General features: G+C 40.1%; 2 protein-coding genes across 12 annotated transcripts; one reads left to right on the top strand and one right to left on the bottom strand.

Annotated features, from left to right (window-relative positions):
- Positions 1–411: 411 nt before the first annotated feature.
- Positions 412–11138, bottom strand: pou6f1 (POU class 6 homeobox 1). Of its 11 annotated transcripts, none has more exons than XM_014136162.2 (12): positions 10767–11138; positions 8296–8391; positions 7811–7855; positions 6935–7148; positions 6630–6775; positions 6268–6508; positions 5916–6127; positions 4251–4409; positions 3762–4004; positions 3453–3588; positions 3093–3261; positions 412–2794 (listed from the first exon to the last, which is right to left on the bottom strand). In XM_014136162.2, the coding sequence occupies exons 2-12, from the start codon at positions 8347–8349 to the stop codon at positions 2446–2448; spliced, it is 1968 nt and encodes a 655-aa protein (XP_013991637.1). In that variant the 5' UTR covers positions 8350–8391; positions 10767–11138; the 3' UTR covers positions 412–2445. The 11 variants fall into 11 exon arrangements, with proteins under 11 accessions (XP_013991637.1, XP_045549191.1, XP_013991640.1 ...); XM_045693235.1 differs by having other exon boundaries at positions 7811–7888; positions 10767–11135; XM_014136165.2 differs by having other exon boundaries at positions 4251–4370; positions 10767–11134.
- Positions 11139–12718: 1580 nt separating this feature from the next.
- On the top strand, positions 12719–16972 carry dazap2 (DAZ associated protein 2). Its single transcript, XM_014136170.2, has 4 exons — positions 12719–12936; positions 13527–13645; positions 13777–14019; positions 14389–16972. Exons 1-4 carry the CDS (start codon positions 12924–12926, stop codon positions 14515–14517), a joined length of 504 nt encoding a protein of 167 aa, XP_013991645.1. The 5' UTR covers positions 12719–12923; the 3' UTR covers positions 14518–16972.
- The last annotated feature ends 2271 nt before the right edge of the window (positions 16973–19243 follow it).

Here is a 19243-nt window from a genome sequence, read left to right as displayed (position 1 = left end):
CACCCCTCATAGCCTGGTTCCTCTCTAGGTTTCTTCCAAGGTTTTTGGCCTTTCTAGGGAGTTTTTCCTAGGGAGTTTTTCCTAGCCACCGTGCTTCTTTCACATGCATTGCTTGCTGTTTGGGGTTTTAGGCTGGGTTTCTGTACAGCACTTTGAGATATCAGCTGATGTACAAAGGGCTATAGAAATAAATTTGATTTGATTTATCATTCTCTATGGTATTTGTGGCTCTGAAGAGACTGGATATGTGTGAAATATGACTGAATCCCTTTGAAAGGCTAGAGCCGCAAATAATTTTTACTAGAGATGTCATAAGCAAGGGGTTAAGGTCTAGAGAAAGGACAAGGGATTGTTATTGTGTGATTTAGACCTATTTTTTAAGTCACAAGTCAAGACAATAAAAGACACAGACAGTGTTCAGTAAGCCTTTATTTGGCAGAGAATGCCCAGATCAAAAATCACATAATAGTCACTCTCATGACCTCATCTATTCAGATGTATTGCTGGTTCTATACTGCACACCTTATACAACAAGTGTAAATAATATTTGTTATGCCCAACATCAACAAAATGTGTGATATAGTTAAAAGCTGAAAACCACACTATTAAACTGTGTTGACATTGGATTTGCATTTGCATTCTGTCATCTCAAAATTATTCAGACAAAAGACAATTCACTGGGGAGAATCCTAAAAAACATTTTAGGTTATAGCTACCTCGGAAATGGCAGTTGTGTAACATAACACATGATTCATATAGCAGTTATTTTCTTCCTCTCTGAAAACATAATATCAATCTTAAAAGGCAATTATGGGGAACAAATGAATTACACGGTTCAGCATGGCATATCACAGACTTAGACAAACATCAGAATATGAATTATATTCATTTGGGACCACAAAGGACCAAGTATTGTAGTTTATTCTCATTCAGTCATGTACCATACTGGCTTAAGATAACCTTACAAAATTGATGCTCATTACGCATAGAAGTTTGACCATTAAAAAATGTTAGCATATGTATGTCAAGCAAAACATTATCAACCACTTAAATATGCTGGTTAACCAGTTGTCATTTGCTACATTTTCAAATATGTTGAATAGACCAGACATAAAAACCAATGAAGATTAAACATTTTCTAGAACAATAAACATTATAGATTTCCAAATGTAATACACTTAATTTAGCTTTTGCCAGCCTACAAAGCTGTATCCTTTCCATTGCAGTCGACTGCACTCAAGGCTTTTCATTAGTTATCTTGTTTGAGATAAGTTATCTCTAAAGTGCAAACAATTACGAGGTTATAGAAAAGGGCAGGGAAGCCATTAGTTCCTTCAATTTTGTTTGTCCCTAAAATACCATTCCTTTTAGCTAAGAATCCGTATTTCATACATATTAATAATAACAAACCAAAAACTACAACATATGAATCAATTAATTCACATAGTCAAGTTTTATTATTCAATCAATTTGATTAATTAGATAATTTTTGTCATGTAAGTATTCTCAATATACAGTACACATTAAACCACACTGACACCTGGCTCAATTGAGACAGGCAATGTTTTAATCTCTTCACTGTGTGACATCTGCTGATGGACCATGCAGGGCTGACATCCGTTAACTATTTGAAATAATATGTGTGGCTTTATAGATGAACTAATCCAAAATGACCACCTTTACTATGGTAAACAAAGGGGCATTGCTTTTGGATGCATTTGCTGTTTATGTTTTGGTTGTGTTTCAGATTATTTTATGCCAAATAGAAATTAATGGTAAATAATGTATTGTTTCATTTTGGAGTAACTGTTATTGTAAATAAGAAAATAATATGTTTCTAAACACTTCTACCATGATCACGGATAATCCTGAATGAATCGTGAATAATGATGAGTGAGAAAGTTAGACGCACAAATATTGTACGTACCAGTTACAAACCTATATTTTTGGTGGCACCTGCATAATATCAGAACAGATTGATTGGATGTTGTACAACTGTAAGCAAATATCTTTAGAGGCCATTGCTATAAAATTCATAGACAGCCACTTACAAAACTGTATGGTAAGTGTATAAAACCAGGTGTATCAAAATTCTAGCCATTGCTTTATAAATGGCATGATATATCAATAAATGAAACAAGAGGTTGTCAAACTGACAATAAACGGTCTGTGAACATTAACCCAATCACATTTCACATGCAATGTCTTTCTTTCACTCCCCCACACACACACATCAAAACAAAAGGAGATAACTGAGTTTTCTATGTCCATATAGTAAGACTCAGTTCAAGTGTCATTCAGTGTCCTTTTCCTTCCCAAAGTCCATATAATTTTTCTACTTACTAAGGTTGACTGTGTTACAGTCTTTACAAAACGTTTTTTCTTGAGCTGATTATGCTGTCCTTCCAACTTTCCTACTAGTCAATGTCCGCTTACTGCACAGGCTTAAGGCTGAACTTGAAACACATTGATCTTGCTGGTGTTCTTCAGTGTCTGCCGCCTGTTGCAGAACCATACACGGACAACCTCACGGTCGTAGTTGAGCTCCTTAGCGATTTCCGTAATCTCCTGTCCCGTGGGCAGGGCATTCTTCTCAAAGTAGGTGTTGAGCACTTCGATGGCCTGCGGGGTGAAGCTGGTGCGACGCTTGCGTTTCTTGGACGGCTCACCACCCACAAATTCCATCAAATTCTGCTGACCCTTTTGGTTCCATAGCTCTGCTTCGGCCAGCCACCGCTCCAGCACGGGCTTCAGTTTCTGAGCACTCTTGGGTGTAATGTCCAGCTTCTCAAACCTGCAAGAAGCAACAATTTAGAAACGAATAACACGATAGCCTCTGAACAACCAGATTGAACCCCACATCTACTCTTTCAAATAATACCTGAACCCCAGTTCATCTTTATTTAAGTGTCAGAGCTACTATCCTGTAACATTCCTACTATAGTATCAACACTTTCAAAATATAACCCTTGAACTACAATGTCCATAGCTCACCAACGTACACTATTTATCATATTTGATAGAATGGATTTCAGAAAACTTCTACTGTGATGCCTGCAACCACCCCCACCCAGTAGACCAGAGGAGTTTACCTGCAGATGGCAGACTGGCTGTAGGCCGGGCCCTCTGTAGCCGTGAGGGCCTGTCCCACTTGTGTCTGCGTCAGCCCCAGGGACAGCCGGCGGATCTTGAAGTTCTTGGCAAACTCTCGAATCTCTTCCAGATTAATGCCCTCCTCATCCGTGCACCCTTGCTGTGGCTCTAAAAATGAGAATAGACAGAGCAGATAGGTATTTTTTACAAGTAGGTAGGTAGATATTTCTATGTTTCGAGAGAAGCTGCTGCTTTTCCTTGGCCTGGTTCACTTGAAAAATATGTAAATCTCAATGTGACTTCCCTGGTTAAATATAGGATTTAATTCATTTAAAAAATGTAAAATGTGAACCACGTACTGCTGACGAGCTGGCCCACGGTGGGTGTGTCTCCACAGGTGATAGGGACTGAGGAGGAGATTGGAGTGACTGTCTTCATTGCAAACGGTTGTGGGGCGATGACCACAGGTGATTGCGTAACAGTTGTTACCTGAGCCTGAGGGGAAATTTCTGTCAGCAATGGATTACTGGTAACATCCAAAAGGCGAAAAAGACTCACCATTCTCACATTAAACCAATTTCAACCAACACCACATAAAAACAGCATTTCCAATTTTTCAGAAATTCTGATGGAGCACTCATAAGGTCAAAATTGGTGGAGAGGGGTACCTGGGTGCTGGGCTTCGAGAATGTCACAGGAACATTATGCTTGGGAATAACAGCAGCAGAAGTGGGGACTGTACCAGGTCCATTTCCTATGGTGGCAATGATCTGGCCCTGGTTGTTCAGAACCAGCTGTGGCTGGACTGTCTGGACCTGCAGGCCTTGAAAGCCCTGGAGATTCAGAGCCTGAGTAGCAGCCCCTCCTGTCAGTGAGGCAGGGTTCAGCATCAGGGGGATGGTTCCAATCACCTGGAGGACACATTTAGAGAATTAGGGAATGTATTTATTAGTAACACTATACAAAATAATTTATAAATAGTTTATAAGTTCTTTATTAACTGATTATCATAATACTATCAACTTTAAGATAAATAGAAGTTTATAAATCTATAATAACAGTCATAACACATTAGTTGAAATTGTGTGATTGTTATTTTCATCCTTGAAAAATAGTGAGCATGTTTGCTTGGTGGTTATGTTTGCACTATAACCCACCTGTCCCTGTGCGTTGGTGATGATCTGGCTGGTGATTCCAGACATGGCACTGGTGATGATGGGAGTGGAAGTGAGGGAGCTGATGAACTGAGGCTGAGCCCCTAGAGACGCAGCACTGATCTGAGAGGAGAGAAACGGAGGCATCCAGAACATATTGTTCTACTATCGATAATGTCATCATTTTGAATACAAGGTACAATATATTCAACAGTGTAGATGAACAACAAGGAAATATTAAGCCATCTGCTCAAGTTATACAAACTTTAAAGTAAAAAACATGGCTTGCTGATCAGCAATCCAAAACACACGGAGGTCAGAAAAACAAACACGCACATCCCGTTAACCCTTTACACGCATACCTGTATACAGGTTGGAAATTGCAGATTTGGGAACTGACAAGCGCCTAAATTAGAATGCTGTAGCTGTATAGTAACATGCTATAAATTACGTCAGAGTTCAGGCTCTGCGCTTCACAGCTCTGTATGGGTTTGACTGACAGCCGTTCTGAACTTGAGCACCGCATGCGACAAGAAGTTGCCCCCATCCTACCACTAATTGGGCAACTTTTACACATTTGTTGTTGTCTAAGTGAAGGAAATGCTGTAAATTAAGAGGACTCAATGTATTTTGAAAGATGAGACGTTGAGGATTATAATAAATACCACTTTGATGTCATACAAGCAAGCCAAACACCCATGAGTCCAAATGAGCACTTCACATTTTCATATCATACACTCTTAGAAAAATGGGTTCCAAAACAGTTAATCGGCTGTCCCCATAGGAGAACCCTCATTGGTTCCAGATAGAACCCTTTTGGGTTCCATGTAGAACCCTCTGTAGAAAGGGTTCCACCTGCAACCAAAAAGGGTTCTTCAAAGGGTTCTCCTAGGGGGACAGCCGAATAACCCTTTAAAATTTCATATAGCACCTTTTCTTCTAAGAGTGTAAAACTCATGTCATATACAGTGACAACTGTTATGTTTGCTGTACAGTTACAAGATGACATGGTGTCATACCCTGGGTTGTTCTGAATAGAATGATCCTGTTTGTCTATTGTGAAGAAAATTCGCTGCAGAATACGCACCTGAATGCATACAAGACTCCTTTCTATGCGCACCAAAATTACGATCCATTTCTCTGAATTGCCCTGTGAAAGCCTTACACTGTAAGATCGTATTTTATAACTTAGTCATGTTGGCAATAGAACAAGCTTTCAAATTATGCCCACCCGACCCAGACTGCGATTTATAATGGGGTGTCTTTGGATTGTGTAAACAACAACGGTAATGGCGGGGATGCAGTGTTCTGTTCCAAACAAAACAAGTGTGCTTGCTCTAGTTCCTCAAAGCCACAGCTAGGAGAGATTAAAAAAAACACCTTATTGTTGAAGACTCTTCTTAGAGGCCTGAAAGTGCATTGAAATTACATAGGAAATACACATAAAATGACCAGTGTAATGTTTGAATTCAGTCTTGTGTCAGGTGAACTGTTGTGTCCTCAACTTTGGTCTAATAATTGTCCCATTGTCTCCAAATTGTTCCCACACTTTTCATATTTATTCTCTAAGAAACATTTCAATTTAGCCCCATCCATATGCTGTAGGCCAATTTCCGCGAGTGTAAAGGGTTAACTCACATACACGACAATACAGAAACACATTCTTACAATGGCAGGGTTGATGGAGAGGCCTGCAGACTGGAGTGTTGACACAGACACACTGGGCTGAGAGACGGACGGCATGGCCTGGGTCAGTTGTGCTGCAGCCACCTGCGTGTTCTGCTGAGCCTGCTGCATAGCTGCCTGGACCTGCTGTAGTGATGCTGTCTGAGACTGGAAAACCGCCTGCTGGGTCTGGACAGGGTTTAGCACAGTGGATGCTGGGAAAAAAGAACCCAAACACATACAGATAAAGCATCACTGTCCCCCATGTGGTAGCCAAAAAACTATTGACTGTTGATTCAATGTGGATTAATGCAGGGATTCACATTCTGTGAAGTGTGTATCTCTGCCGTCTTACTTTGCAAGCCTTGTAAGCCTTGCAAGCCGGCAAAGGGTAGTTTGAGGAGGCCTCCGGACTGGCTGGCAGCTGAAAGGCCAGGGAGTGTGGCTACGTTGCTGGTGGGGAAGGTGAGGACAGCCAGGCCTTGGCCCCCCATGGACCCTGCCATGCTAAGGGGGATGAGCAGGGGCTGGCCCAGGGAGCCTGTCTGGGCCATCATCCCTGTCATCAGAGTGGCCAGACCATCCTGGGTCAGGACCTACAGGGAAGGAGGATGGGGTTTATTAGGAAGAGGGGTGAGAAATAAATAGGATCAAAATTATTGGCAGATGAAGGAACCACACATGACACAATGTTTTTGTTTGTTTAATTGTTCTCACCTGTTGACAGCCCTGCAAGCTCTGCACAGTGATGGGCATGGTGGCCTGTGGCTGCGACAGGGAGACACTGATGGGAACTGCAGTCTGAGCAAGAGTCTGGACAGCAGAGGCTGCAGAATCGACAGCCACCACCTGGTCCCCCAGCACTGACAGCACAGAGAGAGAACACACTGTGTTTGTCTACCATCAGCTCACACCACACATCACTCTTAAAATGACGTAAATGACGTAAATGTTAAAACATTTTTACACTGCAGCATTAAACAAGATGCAGTTTAACCTGTATTGCATGGACTCTAACCTACCATATCGGTATCCTACAAAGGGCTCACCTACTCCCCCAGTGTTGTGGGGTGCTGGCGGGCTGTCCTGTGTTCCTGCCTCAGGTTGCTTAGCCTGATTACTCACATCCTCACCCCTCGAATCAGTCCTCCCATCAGGCACTGAGGATGGAAGAGAGGCTTGATCTACCTCCACTTCCAGGACACGGATCGTCTCATGACCAGACATCACTATCACCTGTGCAGCAGAACACAAGACCAGGGCTCATTATAAAAAAGTGTCTCAGAGTAGGGGTGCTGATCTAGGATCAGTTTCACCTTTTAGATCATATGAATAAGAATACATGGAAATGAGAGACCTGGTCGTAGATCAGCACCCCTGCTGAGATAAGCTTAATTGGAATACAAGCACAAGTCACGCAACTACACAATAAATGACTCATCACCTATTCTCAGCAGCGGAAATGTTTTTGCTCTGAGCCATGACCAGGAATATATTTCATTGTGTAGTAATAATATAATTATAAGGCATATACATCCAGGCTAGGCTCAGTGTTACTCCATTCAAATTATTAGATGTTGCCATACCAGTCGATCTCTATCTACTGAGACAACCCAGGTAGAGGACAATGTCTATAGGTTACTTGTAGAACAGAACATGAGTTTACACGTGCAAAACCATGCCATAGGAGCATAACCTGTCATCGTTATTGTCAACAATGATGGTCAGCTACTCCCTATCCATTTCCTTATACTAATAATCCAATTTGTATATTATTAGTAAATATAACAAAGCAAAGACATGATGCATGCGTGGATGCAGCCATGAAAGATGTAAAGGAGAGGCACAGAAAACCTGAGCTGGAGGGAAAGGTGCAGACAGAGAGACTGAAAGCATACCTGGTTGTTTTTGGTAAGGAATTTCAATGTGCAGGAACCTAATGGCTGAAAAAATGTCTGCAGTCAGACAGTGAATGGCTAAGGAGAACAACAGAGAGGCCAAGCACACACACGTTAGGACACAATGAACCAAGACAAAAGCCCACAAATGGAAAAAAACATCGGTACAACAAAACTACAACAAAGAGCATCAGCCAACAAGTATCTCAAGCAATGCTTTCTGAGAGCTCCCCTCGTAATAAAAAAATATAAATTGCTTTAGTTTGCTGACTATGAGTGTAAAGGACACAGCCGGAGTGAACATACAGTATATCAACCTCAAGATGACCGTGTGGGGTTAATCATTCCAAATACATGGTGACATGGAGGTGGCAACAGCTTACAACAGAGGACTATGAAGGAGAGGCAACACAGATTTTTAAAGTTGGACAGGGGTGTGTAACTAACGTGATATCAGGTAGTGTTGACATTGAGGTTAGTGGTACCTGTTCATTGACAGTGAGGTGTGTGTCAGCAGCAGGGAGATCCTGAAGGTCCATGGTTCAGTGCTCTCACCACCAAGCCGTCACTGTCTTGACATTCTAAGAAAGGAGAAAATACTGTACCATAAAAACTACCAGGTATTAGGCTAGCCTATGTGAATTGTGTTTTCCATCTACAGTACCAGTCAAAAGTTTGGACACACCTACTCATTCAAGGTTTATTTTTATTTTTATTATTTTCTACATTGTAGAATAATAGTGAAGACATAAAAACTATGAAATAACACATATGGAATCATGTAGTAACCAAAAAAGTGTTACAAAAATGTAAATATATTTTAGATTTGAGATTCTTCAAAGTAGCCACCCTTTGACTTGATGACAGCTTTGCACACTCTTGGCATTCTCTCAACCAGCTTCATGAGGTAGTAACCTGGAATGCATTTCAATTAACAGGTGTGCCTTGTTAAAATAATTAATTTCCTTCTTAATGCGTTTGAGCCAATCAGTTGTGTTGTGACAAGGTAGGGGTGGTATACAGGAAACAGCCCTATTTGGTAAAAGACCAAGTCCATATTTTGACAAGAACAGCTCAAATAAGCAAAGAGAAACGACAGTCCATCATGACTTTAAGTCATGAAGGTCAGTCAATACGGAAAATTTCAAGAACTTTGAAAGTTTCTTCAAATGCAGTCGCAAAAACCATCAAGCGCTATGATGAAACTGGCTCTCATGAGGACTGCCACAGGAAAGGAAGACCCAGAGTTACCTCTGCTGCAGAGGATATGTTCATTAGATTTAACTGCACCTCAGATCCCAGTCCAAATAAATGTTCAAGTAACAGATAAATCTCAACATCAACTGTTCAGAGGAGACTGCATGAATCAGGCCTTCATGGTCGAATTGCTGCAAAGAAACCACTCCAAAGGACACCAATAAGAAGAAGAGTCATGCTTGGGCCATGAAACACGAGCAATGGACATTAGACCGGTGGAAATCTGCCCTTTGGTCTGATGAGTCCAAATATGAGATTTTTGGTTACAGATTTTTGCGCTTAGTGGGACTATCATTTGTTTTCAACAGGACAATGACCCAACACACCTCTAGGCTGTGTAAGGGCTATTTGACCAAGAAGGAGAGTGATGGAGTGCTGCATCAGATAACCTGGTCTCCACAATCACCTGACCTCAACCCAATTGAGATGGTTTGGGATGAGTTGGACTGCAGAGTGAAGGAACAGCAGCCAACAAGTGCTCAGCAAATGTGGGAACTCCTTCAAGACTGTTGGAAAAGCATTCCTCGTGAAGCTGGTTGAGAGAGTGCCAAGAGTGTGCAAAGCTGTCATCAATTCAAAGGGTGGCTACTTTGAGGAATCTCAAATATAAAATATATTTTGATTTGTTTAACACTTTTTTGGTAACTACATAAATTCATGTGTTATGTCATAGTTTTGATGTCTTCACTATTATTCTACAATGTATGAAATAGTCAAAATAAAGAAAAACACTTGAATGAGTAGGTGTGTCCAAACTTTTGACTGGTACTGTATGTATATTTATTTTGGGTTGGGGGTGGGGGGTGGGGAGACATTCGGGGTCTCAACTTTCTGTTGAGTTAGAATATTTCGCTTCGGGCCCCAAAAAGGCCCTGACGGCATGTGTATGGATGTCAGTACACAGACCCGCAAGCCACAGTGGCCCCTCATGATGAGTTCCGATTTTTTGTGGCCCCCACCCCCATCAAAGTTGCCCATTCGTAAGTTAAAGAGTATAAAAACATCTAACCATATGATCCCTCAAAAGTGACAGCACTAGAAATAGAAGCCACAACTAGGAGAATTAGTCTGGACACAGTGTAGGCCTACTTGTACTGGGGACTACAGGGGTGCACACACACACACACACAGTAATAATATACTTTATGACATGATTTTTCATAAAGGCAAAGTCTGTGTCAAATTAAACATATGAATAATGCACCAAGAATAGGCAGCTTCTTGATAATAGGTGGCCTAGCCCTAGAAGCTAGGCCCTCCTACAGTATGTCCGCCCAAAACATCTAGCTTTCTAGAATGATAACAGCTGAAAAATGACTGTTAGATTATCAAATATTTTAACTTAACATCAAAAAGATCAGTGCCGCGCAGCACACTCCAACACAGAAATTATAGATCTGTCAGAACTTCAGCAGGTGTTGATCCCCGTACACCACCCCCAATCTAGCCGCAATAAAAGTATCGCCGTGTACTTATTTGAGGACACGATGTTAGCCATAAAATATGCCGCGACAAAAATCACCCGCTATTCCATGCCTGGGGTCTGCATTTTATGTATTTCCCTCTCTTTATCATAAATATATAAATTATGCTAATTAAGAACATTGCATATTAAGAAAAAAAACGAATTTCCTCTCGCCATTTCGTCGCGCTATAGCGGATGGAAGTCTTAAACTGAAAGCAAAGCAAAGCAACTTACCGTAAATGTGTCTTATTTTCTGAGGTTTTCCTCTTTTAAAAATCTTTGCCACAGTTTGTTTTAGTCACATATAATAAAAAATTCATCTCACCGCTCCAGATAGGCGCTATGGCTGCACACAAAAGAGGCATTTGCATTGATAAGGAGGGTTGGCAACGTGAAGATCCTTTCTTTCTTAATATTTAATGACGGTCCCTTCGATACTACAATTCAGATGACCTATATCCCTCAAGAAACCATCTAAAATCGACTTCTGCTGTAAAGACCAATGGAAAATACCACCAATATTACAACAAATCTGGCCTTTTGCCCTACGTCATGAACATAATTTATGCAAGGGATATCTTGCATTGAAAAATGTCGGTCTCGACTTGAGAGGAGCCATGGCTGCCTTAAAGGGAAAGTGCATCTTTAAAAGTATAGTTATTTAGCACGTTGGCTTTTTTAATTATATTTTTTATCTGTGGTACAGAATATAATGTAGCAGCAAAGAGACTACGATAAACTTTTCCCCCAGGAGGTCAAAAAGGGTCCTCTGGTCTAGAAATACTGTCCAGAAGTAATTACTTCATTGGACAGATGGGGCACACTCATGAGCATAAATTGTTTCCCTAAATACTAAGGATTTCTGTTTTCATTAGATAATTGTAACCTGTTGTCACATATCACATGTACCATTGGTATAGAGTATTGATTGATTATATATGACCTACTATGCTGAGGACCATATTTCACTGCATTTCTCTTGGAGGAATAGACCTTGGTGTGTTTTCGCTCTATTTTTCTTGCCAGCTGGCAGACACTGGCATTTGCATGCATTTGTAGTGTATTGCCATGGAGCTCAAAGGGAGAGCTGAGCTTTTTGAATCTTTAATTAGCCCCATGGCAAGTGCTCTCTACTGTCTGTTAAATCACAATGTCCTCTATCATCGAAGCTGAAATATTCCTGCCAAGAATTTACTAACTGTCACTTAATGATCAGAATAGTGTATGAAAAGATTTTGAATCAAATTGCTATATCATCCTCCATATCATCACCCTGGTGCGCATTAGTGATGATGTGGTGAGGTACCCCCAATTGTTTTCTTATGGATCAGAAAAGCAACCAATTATTTTTTATAATGATCAACGTCAAATAGGTTATTAGACTAGGAAGTATTTGAAGACTAGCAGAATAAACAGCCGGAAACTTAAAGCAAATATATTTATTTTTTCACCTTTATTTAACCAGGTAGGCAAGTTGATAACAAGTTCTCATTTACAATTGCGACCTGGCCAAGATAAAGCAAGCAGTTTGACACATTCAACAACACAGAGTTACTCATGAAGTAAAACAAACATACAGTCAATAATATAGTAGAAAAATAAGTCTATATACAAAGTGAGCAAATGAGGTGAGTTAAGGGAGGTAAAGGCACAAAAAAGGCCATGGTGGCGAAGTAAATACAATATAGCAAGTAAAACACTGGAATTGTAGATTTGCAGTGGAAGAAAGTGCAAAGTAGAAATAGAAATAATGGGGTGCAAAGGAGCAAAATAAATAAATAAATACAGTAGGGGAAGAGGTAGTTGTTTGGGCTAAATTATAGATGGGCTATGTACAGGTGCACTAATCTGTGAGCTGCTCTGACAGCTGGTGCTTAAAGCTAGTGAGGGAGATAAGTGTTTCCAGTTTTAGAGATTTTTGTAGTTCGTTCCAGTCATTGGCAGCACAGAACTGGAAGGAGAGGCGGCTGAAGGAGGAATTGGCTTTGGGGGTGACCAGAGATATATACCTGCTGGTTATCTTATTATCTTGAATGTTATTGAACAGTTTATATCTAGGTCTGGTTGAGCACCTTCAGTGCCCATTTATCCAATGCCATGGAACATTTATTAAATATAAAGAAAACAACAAAGTAAATTGAACCAGTTAGGTAATGTAAAACAACTTACACAGCGCACGCACTTTCACCCCTAGAATGGGAGTGGCTAAGTACATATGACGTAATTGCATCAACCATCACAACAAAAATCTAGTGAAAAACAAGGAAGTGAACGGTCACGTAACTCTGAACCGTAATCTCGTTTTTTGGTTTCAAACGGTCCTTATATAAAATACTTTTAACTTCAGAATAATTGTATTCGACGCATTAAACTACACATCAATTCAGGACAATGAACAACAAAGGTAATTTAGCTAACGTCCACAACCACTGTATTAGCTCACATGCTAGCTTTCTAACAACAGCGGCTAAGGGTTAGTTAGCCAGCTAACAAGCGAGACTAAAATGTTTACTTGACCGACGTATTTTCCTTTTCATTATAAATTAGCCAAACCACTAAGGTAGATACTGCTGTCTAAATCGTGATGGAGTCGATATGTAAGTAGCCGGCTAGCTAATGTTACCCAATACGTAACGTTAGAAGGCTTGCTGTAGTTACTACATGCTATTTAGCTTGTAGCCGCGTACTCTGACCTCAATAACACTATCCAGTTAGCTTTTGCAATTAGGTCTAGGACTTGTCAGTCACTATTTTGTCAGTTGGGTAAGTGTTTTGTTGTGACAATATTAACTTAGCTAGCTAACTGTAATCATTATTGATGAATTAAGTATTTTCTGCACGTTATGTTAGCTACCTATACGTTTATTTAATTAGACCGGTAGGTAGTAGATTAACAAACGACGTTAGCCCTCAATGTTTTGCTATTGTGTAATGATTGATTTAAACAAAGCAAGTGTGCGTATTGATAATAGTATATTGTTTTGTGTATCACAGGTTCCTATCCCCAGCAAGCTGTGTACCCTCAGCAGAGTAGTGCACCCATCTACCCACCTGCTATGCAAGTGTCTCCCCAGGCACCACCTTATTCAGACGCCCCACCTGCATACTCTGAGGTAGCCATTTACACTTGGAATAAACATGTTATCTACTTTCGTGAAGCGTATTCCCCAATCATATCAATACAAACGCACTGACCGACTGTCTCTAACTCTCCTTTTTTCATATGTTCTCCATTACGCCAAAGATCTATCAGCCCAGGTATGTGCACCCATCTCAGGCTGGCCAGCTACAGCAAATGTCTCAGTACCCTGGCACTCAGATGTACATGCAACTGCCCCAGTCCATGGCTGTTGGACCAATGGGCCACAACGTCCCCATGGCGTACTACCCCATGGGAGCCATGTATCCCCCTGGCTCCACTGTGCTAGTGGAGGGAGGATATGATGCTGGTGCTCGCTTTGGTCAAAGCAACAGTGCTTCCATCCCAGTGAGTATCCTCAAAACGCCTAGGCTATATCTGGGGTGTCAAAATCAATTCCTGGATGACAGTGAATTTGCTGGTTTTTGTTATTTCCTTTTAATAAGTGACCAATTAAGATCTAGACAACCTGATGAGGGGAAGTAATCAATTACCTTAATACGTACAAGGGAGGGGCGAAAACCTGCCAACACTCAGCCTTCCAGGAATTGAGTTTGACACCCCAGGCCTATGTTACACAATGTCATGTGGTTATATCATAAATCAATGTTCATATTATATATAATAAATATATATCCTGTGTAATTGATTAACAGATATTGGTAAAGTTACTCATGTATGTGACTATTTCTTCCCCCTCACCTAAACGCATCACAGCCCCCACCTCCTGGCCACATGCCTAATGCAGCTCAGCTGGCCGCCATGCAGGGTGCCAACGTCATGATGACACAGCGCAAGAACAACTTCTTCGTGGGTGGCTCCAATGGCGGGTACACCATCTGGTAACAGCCAGCGTTTTCCGCAACCTCTCCCCTTACTCCTCTCCCTCATTCAAAATGATGATGCCCTCTCCTGTCCCATCCACCAACCCCTTTCGGGGATACTGATATCACCTAACGGAATGTAATATTTTAAAGCCCTGATAAAAAGGTACAGTACTCCACTTTGGAAGCAAAACAGTCTTAATTACTGATTCATAATTTGGGCTGCTGAACTGGTTTCCTGACCTTACAAGGATAGTGCTGCTGTCTTAGGTCAAAACACATTTCACATGTTGCTGGTTATATTTTATTTTTTAATGCATGACATCAATCTACACTCTTAACACTGTCACCATTTTGTACTTGATAACTAATGTTCATGTTTATAAACACTCGTTGGACTTGGCCTAATGTCTTCCTCACAAAGAGTGCTACTGATCCAAGTAGAACATCATATATACTTTAGTTTTCACTGTTGCATGGCATGTTGAATAGGCCCAGTTGGCCCATCTAAAATCAGTTTCTGCGACCACTGGATTAATTTCAATCAGATCAAATAGACGCGTGCTGTAGTATAATAGAATACTGGTATGTTAAACAACAAGAACCCAAACAAGAATGGATCACAAAATGATTACCAGATTATAACATGCCATGGTGGTTTACTGTACCTTCTTGGGCAACCGTAGATGAACATAATCGGCATCCCAAAGAGCACCGTCACTTAAATAAAAGCAAATTAACTTAAAATACTGAGAATGAAGTTGAGATTTGGATCATCGAAAGGGTTGGTTGGCTTTACATTTGTGCAGTTATTGGTTTTAATTTTTGCCGTTTTAGTTTTTTTCCCCCTTAAATCGGATACCCAGACTTGTACATCATCCCAGTGTTTGGTTAAAAAAAATGACACCCACCTGTTCTTAAACACTTAAAAGCACTGTCATGTAAACGAGAATCATCTAAGATCAGGGGGTTATTAAGAGTTAAACACTTTACTTTAATCCTTCATTATAAGGACTGTGAGGGTTCAATTACAATGTAACCGGTTTGTTTACTTTAAATATTTATCACTTTCGGGCACATCTTAGTGATTTGTTTGAATTAATTATTAGTTAATGTTAGTATAACCAATTAGCTGGTTGTACCAAAGAAATGGTCTAGACTGCACTAGTAAATGTTTGGTTGTGACTTATAATTATAGTAATTGAAATATGGCACATTTTGAAAAGCAAACATCAGATTTAAGGATGCAGTGATGAGTTTGATGGTACTTAATTAAGACCTTCGATCCAGCATTGCTGTTGCTGTATTTTTTAATGGGGTGCTTAAATGTTTAATGTAAATGTGGCTAGGTGGTTCTGCATGCTTTTTTGCACTTTTGCTCTGTACAATTTTGATTTTTGTAAAGATGTATCATTGCTAATTTTTATAGAAATACCACAAGCATTAATTTATGTGCACTGCTGGAAATAGATTTTGCTACTTGTTTTTAGTACAAATGCTAATAACCTGCAAATACAGTGCTATGCATGTTACTCTTTGCTGTCCAACTTTTTTAGAATTCATTTAAATGTACTTTCACTCCAAAAAGGGGGTGTTCCTAAATGTTTTAGGACTGCAGAAAATCACTTGCTTATGGTTCCCAATTTGTTTAATATAGTGTTAAACCACATTATTTCTGAACATTTTCTTATAAATAAAAATATGCATTGCATCAGTGGAGCTTACAACTGTTGACACAGTTTATTTTCCAATACACCTGTGCTGCTAATTAAACTACTGTATAAACTTTAATAAATATCTAACACTAGGTTTGATCTAGTTTGTGAGACCATGTCTGCATACAAGAATTTGATATTTTGGTTGAAACATGATTCCTTGAGGTTTTTATTTTTCCTCCTGTTCAGATAGAAATGAATGTCACTGGGTATCTGACATAATAGCCTAGATTTGATAGTTTGATAGAAGTAGTCTTCACTGAAATGTGAATTCCAGGTCACTTTGGTCAGTTGACCAGCTGTCTGGTAAACTGCTAGCCAAGCATGCGACCTGTTTGCACATGTATTATCAGACTGCATCTGTTCTTGGTAACACTGATCACATGACCAGCCACCATTCCAAACATGGTTATCATGTCACTCATATTTTGCACAGCTGTAAATGTGTATCCCGTTCCCAAATACACGCTGATGCTTCATACCGTTTAAAAACTGTCACAGCTTTCAAAATGTAAACACAAAAATATATTCCTTCAAATGTTAATTTTTTTTTGTTTTCTTTCTGTCCAAGACCTGGCTATTGTTTAATGTAGCAACATAATGGTGGCTTAGACCCAGCAATATGATGTACTGTAATGCTTACCACTAGATGCCATGCCAACCACAGCCAGTGTGGAGTAAAAGGATTTATGGACATTTATAGTTCAGGGATTCTCTTAACATTTTTATAATATGGATATGTATTAAAGTGATTTGATGGTCTATGGTACACTTTCTTTTAAGATTAAGGAGATGAGTCACTTTGGTTTGCTGAAACATGCGTCTGGAAGAAAGAACTCTTTGCAAAGGAACTTTGGTGCACTTCATGTTTTTTTTCTAGAGTAAAATATATTTTGGACAGTTGAAATGCTACCTGTTCCGAGTTCTTCTCTGTCATTTAGATTTTTTTGTTGTTGACAAGCATCAGGACTCTCAAGCAGCTCAAGTGGCCCTGTATGAATCGAAAGAGTTTAAGAAATGTTTACAGTGCATAAATACCTTCCCTGTGATGAAAATGAACAACTCTAGCCTTGTATGAAATACATATTTGTTCTATCCACCTATCACTTATAAGCTGTAAGGACATTCAACAATGAGTGAAAAAAAGAAAAAGCTTTATTGCCATATCTGACCTACAGTCTTGAGGTCTGTCATGTCACTTACTACCTTTGGCAGATACTTCAATAAGATCATACAATCTCTAGCTGGTAATAGTACCAGATTCAATACAACATTTCCCATTTTGCTGCCCAGAAAGACAATAGTAAAATCCTTACAGTTTTGACCAACTGGTAAAGTATGGATAATGGCATAAGAATAATACAATTTCATCAGTGCCTTCTACTGATCACCAAATACAATTCCCCATTTAGCACCCCGAGATACTCATTAAATACAGAAAAAGTAAAACAGAGGTGACATGGGGAGCAGATGTATAACTGAATTGTGATGACACTGAAATGGAGGCATATTTATGATGCCATCTTAAGACATTTACCCGCAAGAATCTCATGAAGTCTTCCATCCACCAGTGTTCCACAACGATCTCTTATGTGCACACAACTGTTACGTAGTCCATCAGTGTGCACACACAGACCTCTTTAACTAATGCATCTCATCTCCTGCCCAGCTTATGTGCCTATAAGTGAGTGTTTTCTTGGGTAAAATCTATGTAGGTTTTCCTCAAGACCGCAGAAATACTGTAGATGGCCTTCAAAGATGGTTGTCATTTTCCTGTTTCCTCTCAGTTTGGCACATAACATTTTGTTAACGCCCACAAACTGTTCTCCTCGCATTCCTTCTTTTCATCCTTCCATCAAGTTCAAATGAAGTACTCCTTTTCGTCAGTTACAGTCTCACCGTGGGTCTGATCAGGGTCTTCCACCGGGACAGGTTCTCCTGTGGTTGTGTAGGCACCTTTGTTGTGGCACAAGTACCGATGCAGAAGGAAACCCAGGCCAGCTAGCATCAGCAGTACAACTACGATGACCACTGGAGAGAGTCAACTGCTTTTAGAATAGGGACTGTGAAGTTTAGCTAATGATAGATCATTTAAGACATGGTTTTGCCAGTTCTCTTTTTATTTTCTTTGTCATAGTGAAGTAAAAAGAAAATTGTCCAAATAAATGAGGCCTACCTCCAATGACAGGAGAGTCTGTATTACATTTACATTTACATTTAAGTCATTTAGCAGACGCTCTTATCCAGAGCGACTTACAAATTGGTGCATTCACCTTATAATATCCAGTGGAACAACCACTTTACAATAGTGCATCACATGCATAGACTGGCCGGGATTCCCAGAGGAGATGTTGCAGATGAATTGTGTTCACCTTGACAAAACCATTCTCTGAGAGAGTTGTGTTCACCTTGACAAAGCCAGTCTCTGAGAGAGTTGTGTTCACCTTGACAAAGCCAGTCTCTGAGAGAGTTGTGTTCACCTTGACAAAACCATTCTCTGAGAGAGTTGTGTTCACCTTGACAAAGCCAGTCTCTGAGAGAGAGTTGTGTTCACCTTGACAAAGCCAGTCTCTGAGAGAGTTGTGTTCACTGTATGTGTGGGAAGTGACGTTGTAGGACTCATCTCTGTTTCTGAAGACAAAGCATTGGAACAATCTGTTTAATACTGTAGGCTGTGCTAGTATAAACTTGTGAAACTGCAATGTGAACTGTGTTATGACAAAATAATCTGTATGAATGGCTACACTGAAACATGCCAGAACCTCAAGTAATGCCGAAGTTTAATTTCTGAATCTATATGACATTACGCAATGTCTTAATAATCAGAGGTAAACAACAGAGCCGTCACGAAAAGGGTTGGGCATCATCAACTCCGAAGGAAAATATGGTTACAGTATTTTATTGACACGCTGACTTCAAATATCACCAAATGTATTTTGTCTTTGTGAAATAAGTGCCACATAAAATGGCAAATCTCTAGCACAAAAACGACATGTCCCACTTACTTGTCATGGGTGGAATAGAAGTCATGGT

The sequence above is a fragment of the Salmo salar genome, chromosome ssa13 (genome assembly GCF_905237065.1).
Source record: "Salmo salar chromosome ssa13, Ssal_v3.1, whole genome shotgun sequence".
NCBI classification, from domain to species: domain Eukaryota; kingdom Metazoa; phylum Chordata; class Actinopteri; order Salmoniformes; family Salmonidae; genus Salmo; species Salmo salar.
This window is presented reverse-complemented; position numbering and strand designations above follow the sequence as displayed.